Below are 15,073 nucleotides of genomic sequence, written 5' to 3' on the forward strand. Positions count from 1 at the left end.
GGACTTTTTTTTTTTAACATTTTCTACTCTTATTTCATCCTCTTTATGTCTTCGCTCACATCATACTCCAAATGCCTGGAATGGATTCTCTCATTTTAATCTTTGACTGTTAAAATCCTTTTTTTTCTTGAAGGGTAAAGTCAAATGTGAATTGCTCTATAAGCCTTCCTTGATCCTACTAAATGGAAGTGATCATTTTATATTCAAATTCATCTGAATCTCTCCATTTTAGATTAATATGTACTTCAATATGTGAGTCATTTATATATCCATATATTTTCTCTTGTATGAGACTCTATGCTCCTTTAGGAAAGTTTACTCTATGTGTCTTTGTGCACCCTGCACTTAATACAGTACCTTTTATAGCACCGAAACTTATTAACCATATGATGAATTTGGGGAACCTTTTAAAAATATGACCATTATAATAACTCTATTAAAAAGCATTCTGATTAAGGTGAGGGGGATACTACATAAATCTTATTCAAATAGCTCCAGAGACATGGGATATTATGAAGGATAAGGAGATCCAAAAGACCAGAACTAAAAGTAATAGCAGAATCAGTGACTTCTCCAATGATGTCAGCTAACCTGAAAACTAATCAGTCAGCTCAATAATCTACTTTTTCCTTAGGATCACAGATTTAGAGCTGGTAGGAATATTAGAAGCCATTGAGTTCAATTCTCAAATATTACAAATAAGGGAACTGACTTGTCCAAGGCCCCATAATTAGTAGATGTCTGAGGTCAAATTTGAACTCAGGTCTTCTTGGAGTCAGGTCAAGTGCTCTGAAGCAGGATTTGAACCTAAGTTTTTCTGATTCCAAATCTAGTGTTCTATTAATTACACCATTCTGCCTTTCTACACCAAGAGATCATATCCTAGTAGTAAGACAGGTAGTTTGTTAAATTACTTCTCTCTGGGTATTTTGTTGGTCACAACTACCCTACTTCTCACTTTGGGACTGAGTTAGTTTGGAGTCAGTTGTAGATCTCTCCAAGAAATGGTAACCAAAACAATGATTGGAGAAAGTATAATGTTTGGGAGAATGTGACAAAGCAAGTTACAACAATGATATTCTCAGCTTTAGAGCTAAGTGATGGAAAGATAATGAGATGGTGGTCAGTCTTTCCTGGTAAGTGGGCATGGAAGTAAGAGACCCACCCAATATCCTTCATACTAATTTAATACCAAATGAGATCTACCCAAGATATAAATTTATATTTCTAAGGGAGAGAATATGTAAGAGAAATGTAATTTAGCTGACTGTGAAGTTAGGAGGGCTACTAATTATTCCCTATGAAATCTGATATGTTATTACAAACAACTTAACAGCTCATTTGATGGCCCCCAGCCATGGCACTAGTTCAGAACTGCATCAGTGAGAAAGTGTTACATCAAAATACCAACATCAAGTTTTGTAACAGATGGTATGGCTTTATGGCTCTACACCAAGAGAATTTCTCTTAAATGTATTACTCCAACCACAGTGAAACATTATAATAGAATTTGTGAGGGCAGCCAGAGTTGAAGGATGCTTTTTCAGTATGTTAACTGTAACCTAAGGGAATATCATTAGTGATTACACATAAAAGACAGTGGAGTAGAATAGAATATTGAGAAAACAATACAGAAAAGAATATGAATAGAGCAGTTTTCTTATTATTGATGTGTCAAATTATATATGCATATAATTATATATACTTTTTAAAAAACTCACAAAACTGTTTCTCATATGTTTCTTTCTTGTTCTTTGAATAATATTTGTGTTTACTGATAATTGCTAAATTCAAAATAAAATATACAATTTTTTTAAAAGAAAGAAAAAGCTTGTCAACTAAGAAAAAAGGAGATCTAATCTCTTATTCTGCCATTAATTTATGTCACCATAGATATTTAAAGCTGGACCCCTTTTTTGTTTCTAAAATAAGTTTTTCTTAATATCTTTTGTTATTCATCAATTATATTTTCCACTGTGTCAATGCTCCTATACCCTCTCTCAGCAAACAAATCCTTATAATAAAAAAGAAATGAAAAAGGTAAAAAGTTCTATAAAACTAACATTAAAATAATGTCATTGAATACAATATTCCACATAAATAGTTCACACTTCTATAAATAGGTAGGGAGAGGAGTTTATTGTAACTTTTCTTCAGGGTCATACTTGTTCTTTATAACTTTGTGGCACTTACTTCTGATTGTTCTATTATTTTTCTATTTTCCATTTATTAGAATCATTGTAATGACACCGCTGTAGTCATTCTATTTACTGCTTTCTGGATTCTAAGTTTGCATTAGTTCATACAAGCCTTTTCAAGACTCTTTCAATCAATATTTCTTACAATACAATAATACCTAATTACATTAATATATCAAAATTTGCTTTACCATTTCATTAGAAAAATAGTTTTTCCTTTGGACCCTTTTCTAGAAATAATGTTGCCTTTCTAAAATATGTTTTGTTATTTTAAGGTTCAATAGCCTGGTTTTTATTATAGATTCCAATAGGTTACCTTGAAAGATTTTGTTTTTCTTTGTTAGACACTCAATTATTCCATATTTTAGTAACATTGTTTCATCAAAGAAGATACAATAGAGGCATTATCTTTAATGGATGTAACTCATTTCCTTCCCCATAGCACCATTAGGCAAAGCTATTTGACTATAACAGAGCAGAGAACCCATCAAATATCCCATTCCATCCAATAAAACAAAAATTTAAAAAGTTTTGATTTCAAGAGGTCCTTCAGTTGGACATAGAACCCTTAGAAGTTTCTTTTTTGTCCTTTCTTAGAAAAAGTAATTCTAACTTTTTGGTTGGGTTTCTACTAATCTCTGAAAATTTTGACTATGCATTCACATTTTTCATTAATAATGCCCCCTTATTGATGCTAGTATGTTTAGTATTAATGCAACTGTTTCTGTGAGCGTTTCTTCCCCTAAAGTTATGCAACTTTAAAAAATATGGAACCCCCAAACTGGTCAATTCAAATAACTATGTTGGCTTTAATTTGGACTAGAACTTGGAGGACAACCTCCCTTCCAAGGTAGGAAATTTTTTACTCATTATCCCTAACAGTAATCATCTTGCCTCAGTTGAATTCAATAAACATTCATTAAATCCCCATTTTACAGAGAATACTGTGCTAGGGAATAGGGCATTACAAAGTTTGGATGAGATATCTACATTGCTGTTCTGATGGAGCAGTTTGCTATCAGGGGATTATACATATAGTTACATACAGAGGTAACTGTAAAATAAAATATGCCCTCTAATCATTAGAGCCAAAATATATTACATATGTTTTCATTCAAAGTGCTATGTAAGGTTTAAGAAGAATAGCAATTCAACAAGGAAAAAGGAAAGACACATTCTAAGCAAAGAGAACAGTGAAAGTAAAGGGACAGTGGTAGGAAGGTGCAGAGCTTATCTGGAGACAGCCAATATATGAGGTTGTCTGTAGTACAGAAGTAATAGGAGATGCATCGTCTACAGAATTGAACATAGATGATGAGAAGTAATAGGATAGAGCCAGACTCTGAATGCCAGAATAAGGAGCTTGGCCCTAACTTGGTGAACAATTAGAACTCACTGAAGGCTGCTAACAACATAATACGCATACAGAAGATGAATTTGGCATGAAGGATGGATTCAGGGGAGGACACAAGAGAAAGATCCAGGAGCAAAAATCAAGGGGCCTGAAAATGTAGAGGCCACAGGAAGGGTAGAGAGAGACTGGACAGGACTTTGTAATGGATCTGCCATGACAGGGGAGGGAAAAGGAAAAGCAAAAAAAATGAATATTTCAATCATAGATGAAGAGTGGGGGCAGTAAGAGGAATAATGAAGTCAGCAGGAGTACAGATATGGCACCTGTTCTTCTCTGGAAGTGCTGCTGTTGCTAAGGGATTGCCTGCTCCAAGGCTCGTGACTTTCTTGAATCAGAAAAGAAGGCAGGCAATAACCTCAAGAAAGGAGCTCGTGGACCTCCCTTTGGCCATGTGGGGGTCTCCTCAGCACCCTTTTCCTCTAAGTCAATCTTTCTCTGGCCTTGCCAGAGAACACATCTTTAAGGTAGAAATGTTTTATGTCAACTGTTCTTAGTATTCTTGGTAAATACCTCTAATTGGCTGACTGGCTCATCACAAATGGGAAGTATACCAATGAGGGCTCATGTGTGATAGCACAGGAGACCGCAGACTCTCAGGACTATCCGTGCAATTCTAAGGGGAGAAGGAGACTCTCTCTTAGGAACCTTGGCCTGGGAGTGCGGACTGGGGACAAAAGGAATGAAGTCTTGAAGAGTGTGTTACACAGATCAGGAAAAGTGATACCCAGAGAGATAAAATGATTTTCCCATGGTCACAAAGCCAGTAAGTAGGTCGACTATCATTTAATATTTTATACTAGATTATAGGCTATACTGTATCATCTTTTATTTTAGTATTTTAGATATCTTCAAAATAGACTTTCTTTAGGAACTTTTTTGATTACACTCAGACTATGGAATACTTTCTTTATTCTGCATCCCATCATCATTCATGAAACTAATTTGTAGCACATAATTTACACTCATTTGTATATTTTCAGTATTAATAAAATTCATGTTTACCAAAATCCCAAATAAAAATATTCTGAAAAAATTTTAAATGGATATATTTACTAAACTCTAAAAATATAGATAGCAGTAAATAGGTCTTTAGTTTCTCATTACATTAGGATTAGAAGAGTCTTTGTAGATCATCTCATCCAATTTCCTGATTTTTATAGATGTTTAAACTAAGGCTCAGAGATGAATAATGATTTTTAAATATTGCTAAATAAAAATTGAGTGACAGAACTGGGGTTATAGCCCAGTAAAAGTGACCTGGTTCTCATCCAGTGACAGATGGTGCTTTCTGACATGTCTTAGATATCATTTTCCATACATTTATAGAAGTTGTATAAATAATATAAGAATATAATGCCAAGTTACTAAGGATCATAGGTAGGAATTATTACATACTAATAAAATTACATAGTAAGTGCTTGGGACATTTGCAAAACCAAACTTAGCCTTGATGTGGAACTTTAAGATTTTAAAAGCATTTTACACATTTGATACAACAATCCTGTGAGAAAGTGAGTAACCCAATTTAAGAAGTGAGGAAATTGAGGCAAACAGGTTAAATGACTTGTCCAGGGTCACACAGGCACAAAGTGCCTGATGTAGGATTTTAACTCAGGTCTTCCTGACTTTAAGAACTCCATTCAATCCACTCTGCTATCCAGCTGCCTCAGAAAATAATTCAGTTCTTTTATCATGAATTTGGCCAGGCTATCATGCTTCAATCGCCAGAATCTATTTAATTAGCTTTCAATTACGGCATACATAAGTCTAAGCCTAATCAAATCCTTTTCCAACATCAACTGCCCTGCTCAATAATTTTGGAAAATATCTTTTGCTAATAAACTGAAGGCAAGAAAGGAATCTTCCTTCTCTGAATCTCACTTCAAGAGCTTAAGGCCTGCCAAGTCATTTCCTCCTATAATACTCATAGTTTAACTAAGTCCCTGAAGCAAATTCACATTACTTGCATCTTTTGTCCAGTATATCTCAACTGTTAGGGGCTGAATGTAGAAGGCTTAGTACTCATGGGCTATAATCTTAAAATCATTCTCAGGGATTTGCCTCCTCTGCCAATACTCTCAGGTTCTGCAAAGAGAAGGTAACTAAATTCCATCTAACTCAGTACTGCTGGTGATTCATTAAGTAAATTAACCAATTTAGCTTCTAGATACAGACATCATTACCACAGCCCTTCCATTTCATAGTCATCAGTTTCTAAAATCATTTCTTACCAATCAGAGACACAGAATACTCTCAGAGAACGTTGAAAGAAAGAAGTTCAGAGAAAAAACACATAGTATGATGTTTCTTTGGTTGAAGCTAAAATTTTATTATCTCTGCTGGTCAAAATAACCAGTTGTGAAGATGAATGCTTAATATGTTATACAATTCATACATCATGAATTACGAGTAATTATTTCAAGGTGGTGTACTTTACTCAGATCTGATTTAATTGCCATAAATTCTATCTCATTAATACATTGGGATTTTTATGTTTTTTTAAAAAATTTTCACATTTCACAAAAATATTACATTTTGCTTTTTCCATCTTCAAATATTTTCCCCAACTATACAATGATGAAAAATGTGAAATAAGGATTATCTATGCATACCTGGAAGTAACTGCCTCCATGAATTCATCCAAAAAGTCATCATAATCACCTCCTCTCACTCTTTTATGCCTCAGTCCAATATATAAAGGATCTTTTAGCAACTCCTGTTGAGAGAGAGAGAGAGAGAGAGGGAAAGAGAGAGATAGACTGGGTAAGTCACCAATATAGTGGAAAGATGTCTGGATTTGATTTGGACACATGCAACTCCAACACTTACTTAAGGGTAAGTCATTAAGATCTCTGAACTTTAGTCTTTATCACAGGATTGTTTTGAGAATGTGCATTGTACATTTTCATTTTGCATTCTTATTCTTAGAAGCAGCTAGGTGGTATAGTGGGAAGAGCACTGGAGTTTAGAAGGTCTAAGTTCAAACCTCAAAAACCCATTAGGTTGCTAGTGTGGCCATGGGCAAGTGACTAAATCTTGATTTGCCTCAATTTCCTTAAATGTAAAATAGAAATAATAGTAGCACTGACCTTCTGAGTTGTGACAATAAATGGAAGAATATTTATTAAGTTAATCATAAAATTTAAAGTGCTATCTATATAAATGCTAGCTATTATTAAAATCCAAAATAGAACCAAAATAATACTATGCTCATAAATAACCTGTCTACTGTATTTATCTAGGTGTAAAAGTACAAAAATTAATTTAAAATATCAAAGAAGTAGTCCAGATAATATTTGTAAAGATCTTAGCACAGTGCTTATAAGGCACATAGTAGATGCTTTATAAATCCTATGTAAAGAAATATTTACCTTTTCTTCTCTTCCCATTATAATCTAGAGAAAATGGAATCAATCATCATTAGTGTTAATATCACTAATATTCTTCAGATTTCACAAATAGGAAAAGTCTTATTACTGAAAGAAAAGGCAGCACATTGTACTCTTTGGAAGAAAGAAAACAAGTATTTATTAAGCATCTATAGAATGCCAAGCATTGTGCTAAGTGTATTCCAAATATCCCTATCCGATCCTCATAAGAACTCTGGGAGTTAGGTTCTATCATCATCATCATCATCATCATCATCATCATCATCATCATCATCATTTTACAGTTGAGGAAACCAAGGCGGGCAGAGATTAAATAATTTGCCCAGTCACACAAGTAAGTGCCCAAGGCAGGATTTGAATTCATGTCTTTCTGACTTCAGACCCAGTGTGCTACCTAGTTGATTCTAGTATATTCACAGAAAGACATGCCTTTGAATTTTTTTTGTCAAGTTCTTAAATACTAGTCGTATAATACTTAAGTTAATAGAATAATTAGTACAAACAAAAGAAAAAATCTTTTTATTCTCAAAGGAAGCAAACTCTAAGAGGCTTATGATAGTTTCTTTTTCTAAGATTGAATATATCAGACAATATATAGCACATATCATATTGGAACAACATTATTTTTGGAATAAAAATTTCTACTCAATAAAACTAAAAGATTTCTGTCATTATAGGAAGTTAAAATACTATTTTAGCTTTTTTCAAAGGTATGCTATATATAGTTTTCTGTGACAGTAATCCACAAAAATGTAGTCCCTGCAAATTTAATCTTTTATGTTAGATTGGATTTCATCTGAATTGAATGTAGTAAAAATGCAAGAATTTTCAGAAAGTTGACAGAAGTTGTAGGAGGATCTATTCAATAAATAGAGCAATTTATATGCCCAAAAAAGGGAGTAAAAAGTTGCTTCTCATCATGATCAAATATATAGTAGGATTCTTTTTGAAATTACATGATTGCAGAGGTCCTTTCCAACTCTAAAATTCTGTAATTTTATTTTGGATAATAGCTAAAATATGCAAATCAGAATGATGGGGAGGAACAAGTAAAAACATTTGAAATTTTAATTTTTAAAGAAAAGTTGGGAAGAGAAAAGTGAGGAATATTTTGATTATAATAGGTGAAAAATAAAGGAATAGCAGAGAGAAAGGAGAGGGTAATATTATTGTAACACTACTATGTAGGATAGTGGGCATGTAAGGAAGTTGGAATTCAAACAACATAAGATAGAACAGTACAAATAGCAATTTTGTTCACTGTATAAAGGTGAGTATGAGTGGGCTTTTTTATGTGTGAGATAAGAGTTCCTTGTTGATGAAACAAATACTACAATAGTCTATAGTAAAGGTAAAAATAATTTAACTATGATAACATTGAACATAGAGGCATGGTAGACCCAGCATACATTGTAATAGATCTATAAATGGATTTAAAAACATAACTAAACAACATGCTATCTAAAGGAAAAACTTCTAAGAGAGAAATATCTAAAATGAAGATCTGGAATAAAATTTTTATGTTTCAGCTGACTCTAGAAAATCAGAAATTATAGTTTGGACAATGGTTTGATTTAAATTAGAAAGCATTAAGAAACATGGAATTATGTTGAATATCAATTAAGAAAAAAATGGATTTTAGGTTTATATGCACCTAACAGCATAAAACTATATTTTAACAGAAACATTAACTTAATTGTAAAAAGATTTAAAGTAAAACTATGATACTTCAACAAACCTAACTATGATGAATCAAACAAAAACCCTCAAAAACATAAAATATAACAGGATGTTGAAAAAATAAATATCTGATAGGTAGAGAAAATAATTGGGAATAGTATGAAAGTTAATTTTCAACCTAATGCACCTGGAACTTTTTTTAAACATTTATGTTCTAAAGCATAATCCCAAATATATATTCAGAAAAGCAGAAAATTTTAGTATATGAGGAAAGGAACAAAGTTAGACCTTAATCTTAGGAATATCAATTTGGCAACTGCTGAAATTGGATTGGAGAGATATTACAAATAGCAGACTGAAGATAGGGAGTCTTTATTAGAAAAACCATCCATCTTTGAGGTACTGAAAGAAGCAAAGCTACAAATCAAAGTTTGGTTAATGTGTACATAAAGTATCAATAAAGTACTGGCAGCCTTTTTGTTTTCAACATATAATAATAGAAAAAATCATTTAAAATTAACTATAATCCATGAAAAAAACATAAAACATACACATTGACAGTAAAAAAGATGTATACAAGTTGTTGGTTTGCTATTTCACTGACCAATTCAATATCCTATAAATTAAGATAGCTATAAAATAACTAATTTGAAGATGATCATAATAATGAATGGTAGATTAGTAAATGGCAGAATGCTTCCCATGAAAAATGTGATCAACTTAATAGTCATGAGTTTTTAATTGAATGAACATTAGGCAGCTATAAAAGACAATTAGCTCAACAACGTATATAATTCAACCTCATTCAAAGCACAACTTCACTGAGACCTAGAAATTCTTTTCCAGCTCAGTGAATATGACTTCACAAAAGAGGTGCAATTCAGCAAGGAACAAGCAAAAATTTCTTTTATGAGGTTTTTTGGAGTAATGTATGATAAATCTAAATATTAGACAAAAGGAGAAAACTCTCAACAGCTGAAGAGAACAATGGTCATTTGAAGCAATCAGTGGCAAACCATTCTGCTAGTTCTTTACAAAAAAGTGTCAAAGAATAAATAAGCCAGTCAAGCATTATTCTGTTATTCAGAACACCGATAGAGCTGAATTTATAAACATCTCACCAACTATTGTTTGAACATCTTAACAGGCCATGTTATTCATTATTGAGTGTTCTATGCCTTTAAAAACAATCATTGAGACAAATAAATCCTATATAATGTTTTTTAAATGTCAGGTGGACATAGTGATGAGGGCTTTTCTCCTACTAACAAAAGATATCTGAATTACAGCTGTAATACAGTTTTGTTACGTTTTGTTCTTTTATAAATGTAATTGTCTTCACAATACAGCTCTCTTTTTCCTGTACTAGATATTCCTCTGGGGAAATCAAGTGCCACTTAAGGGGGAAAAAAGCTAAACATAGGAATATTATGATGTAATATAACATAATGATATGGTTACAATGATGTAAATTTTACAATGAAGTAAATTCCGAGTTCAAGATATCTTTGAAATTGAACCCCCATTTTTCCCTCATACAAAATTGAGAAAAAGAGGGCTTGCTTTAACCATTATTTTTGACCCTATGTCATCTCAAACCAGGTTATGTTAGGATATCCCCTATCATCTTTGCTTCAGACTTCCTAATGGTTCAAAATTACTTTCATAATGTGTGGAGATGCTGAGATGATTCTCAGATCTTCTTATACAGCCCTAATCTCTCTCCTGAGTTCTGGTTTCCTATCACCATCCACCTCCTCCTGGATAGCTCGAATTTAGATGTTCCATATGCATGTCAAACTCAACATAAATAAAATGGAACTTATGTTTCTCTGGACACTCTACTCTAACCAACTTCACTATTACCATTGGGGCGTCAGATAATTTTAGGGTTGTTACTTTAAATCTAGATTTAAATGGTCACCAAATAAAATTCCCAAGTCAGTCTGGAAATTTATGATAATTAATGTAGAGGGAAGCAATTTAAGGAGAAGGAGTTAAGAAGATATAGGATTTCTCCTACCTGGCCTATGCCGGGGGGAGTTTTAAACTCCCCGCCTCTAAGTCTCTCAAGAAAATTAGAGGCTTCTGAGAGGAAAATGTTGGAAAGTAAAGGAGGAAAATTCAGCCAGAAACTCACCACTGAACTGGACAATAGCTTGTAGTCATGCTAAGATGCGGAAAGGCTCAGTACACAGCTCTCAGCTAACTCTCCACCACCAATCAGGGAAAGAGAGTCTTTGAGGGATGAAAAATCTCAAATATATAGACCTTTCATCCTTGTGTCTCCTCCTCTAAATTTTCACATCAACCAATCACATAAAAGGCTTTTTCAACAGGACTGCCCATACTTTTAGTTCTCACCTTCTTTGATTTGATTATATCTTTAGAGTTACTTAACACTTCTTTGTTAAGTTCACCTTTTGTGAGTTAACAATTCTTTGTTAAGTTCACCTTTTGTGAGTTACTTGACCTTTTTGTGATTAATTTAACCTTTATAGTTACTTAATACCGTTAGATCTAAAAATAGACAGCTTAAAGTTCTACTTTCACTATAAGGTGAGAACTAAGTACCTTCATTGTTCAATCAGGAGATTACAACTTTATCTTCCACTAAGTATAGTCTAAGTAGGATGGGGTAGTTTTTAATGTTCACAGGGGGCATCACCATCCTTCCAGCTACCCAGGCTCATAACATCAGTATCATCCTCTTCTCCTTAAAGACATCAAGAATTGTCATTTCTGCGGTCAAAACATTTAAACATCTCTCATTATAGGGCTCTTACTTTCTGTTCTCATAGCTTCCACCCTCACTTAGTACTAGGGAACAGGGACCAGGTCTTCTACCTTTCTTTATATCCTTCACACAATGACTGACACAGAGTAAGCACTTAATAAATTCTTATTTGCCTATTGCAAACCTTAAAATTTCTTTTACACTATCAATCCTAATATTGTATGATCCATATGAGTTTAATTAAAATTAGTGATGTAAATCAATAACAGTCCTTTGGACAAATTCAAGACAATAACAAGGTTAGAGAAGGAAGGCAAACAAACCATTAATGTAACTAGCAACCCAAAAAGTCAAGACACTTTAGAACTATGTATCTCATTCAAACAACATCAGAAATCATGCCAATCAGATACATAAGCCTATTGTCAATTTTCAAAAATGACAGAATTTCTTTTGAGAATTATCATTTTAAGTGGCAAGGCATAGATTTTTCAGGAATATTGAAGTTATATATATATATATATATATATATATTTATACACACACAGACACACACACACATATATGTTTACTCAAGAAATTATCTCTTACTAAGCAGAAATTATTCTGTGCAAGTTAACCACTCTAGGGCCACAAAGAGTATTTGTTTTTATTCTTTTAAAACTAACCTTACCTTCCATCTTGGAATCAGTATTGTGTATTGGTTCCAAGGCAGAAGAGTGGTAAGGGCTAGGCAGTGGGGGTCAAGTGACTTGCCCAGAGTCACACAGCTGGGAAGGGTTTGAGGCCAGATCTGAACCTAAGACCACCTGTCTCTAGGTCTAGCTCTCAATCTATTGAGCGACCCAGCTGCCCTCCACAGAGAGTATTAAAATGATAATTACTACCCTTTTCTAGCTTTTATCAACAATTAGACAAAAATATTTACTGAATGACTACTCTTAGGAAGGAACCATACTGGGTTCTTTATTTCTTTGCTTCTTTTGTCAAATAGTTTGTACAGTATTGAGATTTTTGGGTCTTTAAATGTTTGATAGAATTCACTTGCGGGGGGTGGGGGGGGCAGATGGGTAGTTCATTGGATTGAGAGCCAGGCCTAGAGATGGGGGGACTTAGTTTAAAATCTGACCCCAGAAGGTAACGGTTTAAAAAAAAAAAACAAAATTCACTTGTGGATCCATCAGGCCCTGGGGGATTTTTTCTTAGGGAGCATACTGAGTTCTTTAGACAAACAAGAAAATATTTCCATTTGATGCAGTTCAGAAGATTATAAACATAGAGCCAAAAGAGAGCTTAGAGGTCACTGAATCCAGTAGCTAAGTCAAGTAGCTAAAATATATGTGAGGAAGGATTTGAAACCAGGTTTCAAGATCCAGTGCCCTATTCAATATACTATGCTAACTCTCATTACTCCTATGGAAACATTTTATCCTCTCAAAATAAAAGAGCCACATTTCATGAAATAAAACAAGGCCCTATCGTCTAAAGTTGCCTAATGGTCTCTTTTTACAAGGTATAGATCCATTTCAATGAGATAACTGAAATCTCCTTAACAGGGTTTTAAAAGAAAGGCAACTTTACAAAGTTAAAGGATGAAAACTTTATTCTATTTTCTAAGAGATGATTTTTTAAAGCCCTTACCTTCTGTCTTAGAATCAATACTGGGTACTGGTTCTAAGGCAGAAGAGTGGTGAGGGCTAGCCACTAGGGGGTCACAAGTGACTTGCCCAGGGTCTCACAGCTAAAAAGTGTCTGAGGTCAAATTTGAAACCAGAAGCTCCGTCTCTGGGCTTTGCTCTCAATCCACTGAGCTACCCAGCTGCCCCCAGAGATGATTTTTTTAAAGGAACAGATCCAAATCGATGATGGCAGGGTAACTTTGGATATAATGACAAATCAAACAGGTAAAAAACTCTTTTTTTTGGAAAAACACGGACTTTTCAACACTGAGTGCTCTGACAAAATCCCAGTCAATAAACATTTATTCAGCATACCAAAATACTATATTAAGCATGGGGAATACAATAAAGGCAAAGGATAGTTCCTGCTCTTAAGTAGTTTACAGTCTAATGGGGAAAGACAACAATATAACTATATACAAACTAGTTATATACAGGGTAAATTGGAGATAATCAACAGAGGAAAGGAACAATAATAATACAAAGTACCCAGAAAGGCCTCTTGTCAAAAATAGGATTTTAACTGGGACTTGGTAAAAGCCATAGAAGTTAGGAAATAGAGATGAAGAGGAAGAGAATTCTAGGCATGGGGAACAGTCAGAGAAAATGTAGAGTCAAGAGATAAAGTGTCTTTGGGGAAGAGCTTAAAGGCTGGTGTCACTGGATCACAGAGTACATAGAGAGGAATAAGATGATCCTGGAGGTAACAGAGTGCACTAGAATAGCAGAGCATTACAGGTATGAGTGATACTCAATGAAAATGCCTGGAGCTAGAAGATATACTGTCTTGTGACAAGAATAAGAAGGAAATCAGTGTGTCATTGGTTTGAAGAGTTCGTAGGGGTGAATAAGGTGTAGAAATATGAGGGGGGTAGGTTATTTAGAGCTTTGAAAATCAAGCAGAGCATTTTATATTTGATTCTAGAGATCCCACTATGACTATCTGTCTGTCTGACCCATCAGAATTTATTTATTTATTTGTTTGTTTATTTTTTTATTTTAAGCCCTTACCTTCCATCTTGGAGTCAATAGTGTGTATTGGCGCCAAGGCAGAAGAGTGGTAAGGGCTAGGCAATAGGGGTCAAGTGACTTGCCCAGGGTCACACAGCTGGGAAGTGTCTGAGGTCAGATTTAAATCTAGGACCTCCTATCTCTAGGCTTCACTCTCAATCCACTGAGCTACCCAGCTGCCCCTAGACCCATCAGAATTTAAGTCCCTTGTGGGCAGGCAATGTTTTTGCACTTACTTCCTAAAGTTAGCTCCTTGAGGGCAGTGACTATATTTTTTACCTTTATAATGGATTTCAATAAGCAAAGGAAAGTAAAACATTCCAAATATAGTAAGCCATATGATAAACTACAGGAAACAAAAGTATAAGATGTGTTTTCCCAGGTATTAATATTTCTAATCAGTAAAACATATCCAAGTGTCAACTCCCTCACTTTCCTAAAGACTGCTTCTCTACTGTTAACAGGTCATAGAAATCATACTATCACCATTCCTGTAGGACTTGGATGGAATTTATCATTCATTCTCCTTTGCCTTCACTACCTTCTTCTGACTTATTAAACTTTCCACTCTATGTAACTTCGTTATCTGGTGTGCAAGACCCTTAAGAAGCTGGTTTGACACTATATTCTAGTCCTATCTTAGTTTCTTCCCTTCTATGATACTAAAATCTAGCGGAAATGAACAATGACCTGCCAGGAAATCTCACTCTTTCCTACCTCCTTGCCTTTAATTCATGCTCATTCCTGTCTAGGCAATGTTCTTATCCCTGTTTACCTATTGATTTCTCTCTATCCTTCAAAGTTCAATGTGGACACCATCTCCTCTAATTTTTTCCCCCTGATCATTCAACCACATGTCTTTCTTTTTAAAAAAAATTAATTAAGAATATTTTCTGATGGTTATATGATTCATGATTTTTCCCACACCTCTTCCTTCTCCTCTCCTGGGGCTGACAAGCAACTCC

The 15,073-nt window shown here is 34.2% G+C and overlaps 1 protein-coding gene across 1 annotated transcript in view; it reads right to left on the bottom strand.

The window, feature by feature from the left end:
• ME1 (malic enzyme 1) overlaps positions 1–15,073 on the bottom strand; it is a 289,390-nt gene that overhangs the window by 131,179 nt on the left and 143,138 nt on the right. The window contains exon 6 of the mRNA XM_001375732.5: positions 6,225–6,328. Within this exon, the coding sequence (XP_001375769.3) occupies positions 6,225–6,328 (104 nt within the window). The remainder of the gene's footprint in view (positions 1–6,224; positions 6,329–15,073) is intronic.

This window comes from Monodelphis domestica, chromosome 2 (assembly GCF_027887165.1).
Source record: "Monodelphis domestica isolate mMonDom1 chromosome 2, mMonDom1.pri, whole genome shotgun sequence".
NCBI lineage: Eukaryota > Metazoa > Chordata > Mammalia > Didelphimorphia > Didelphidae > Monodelphis > Monodelphis domestica.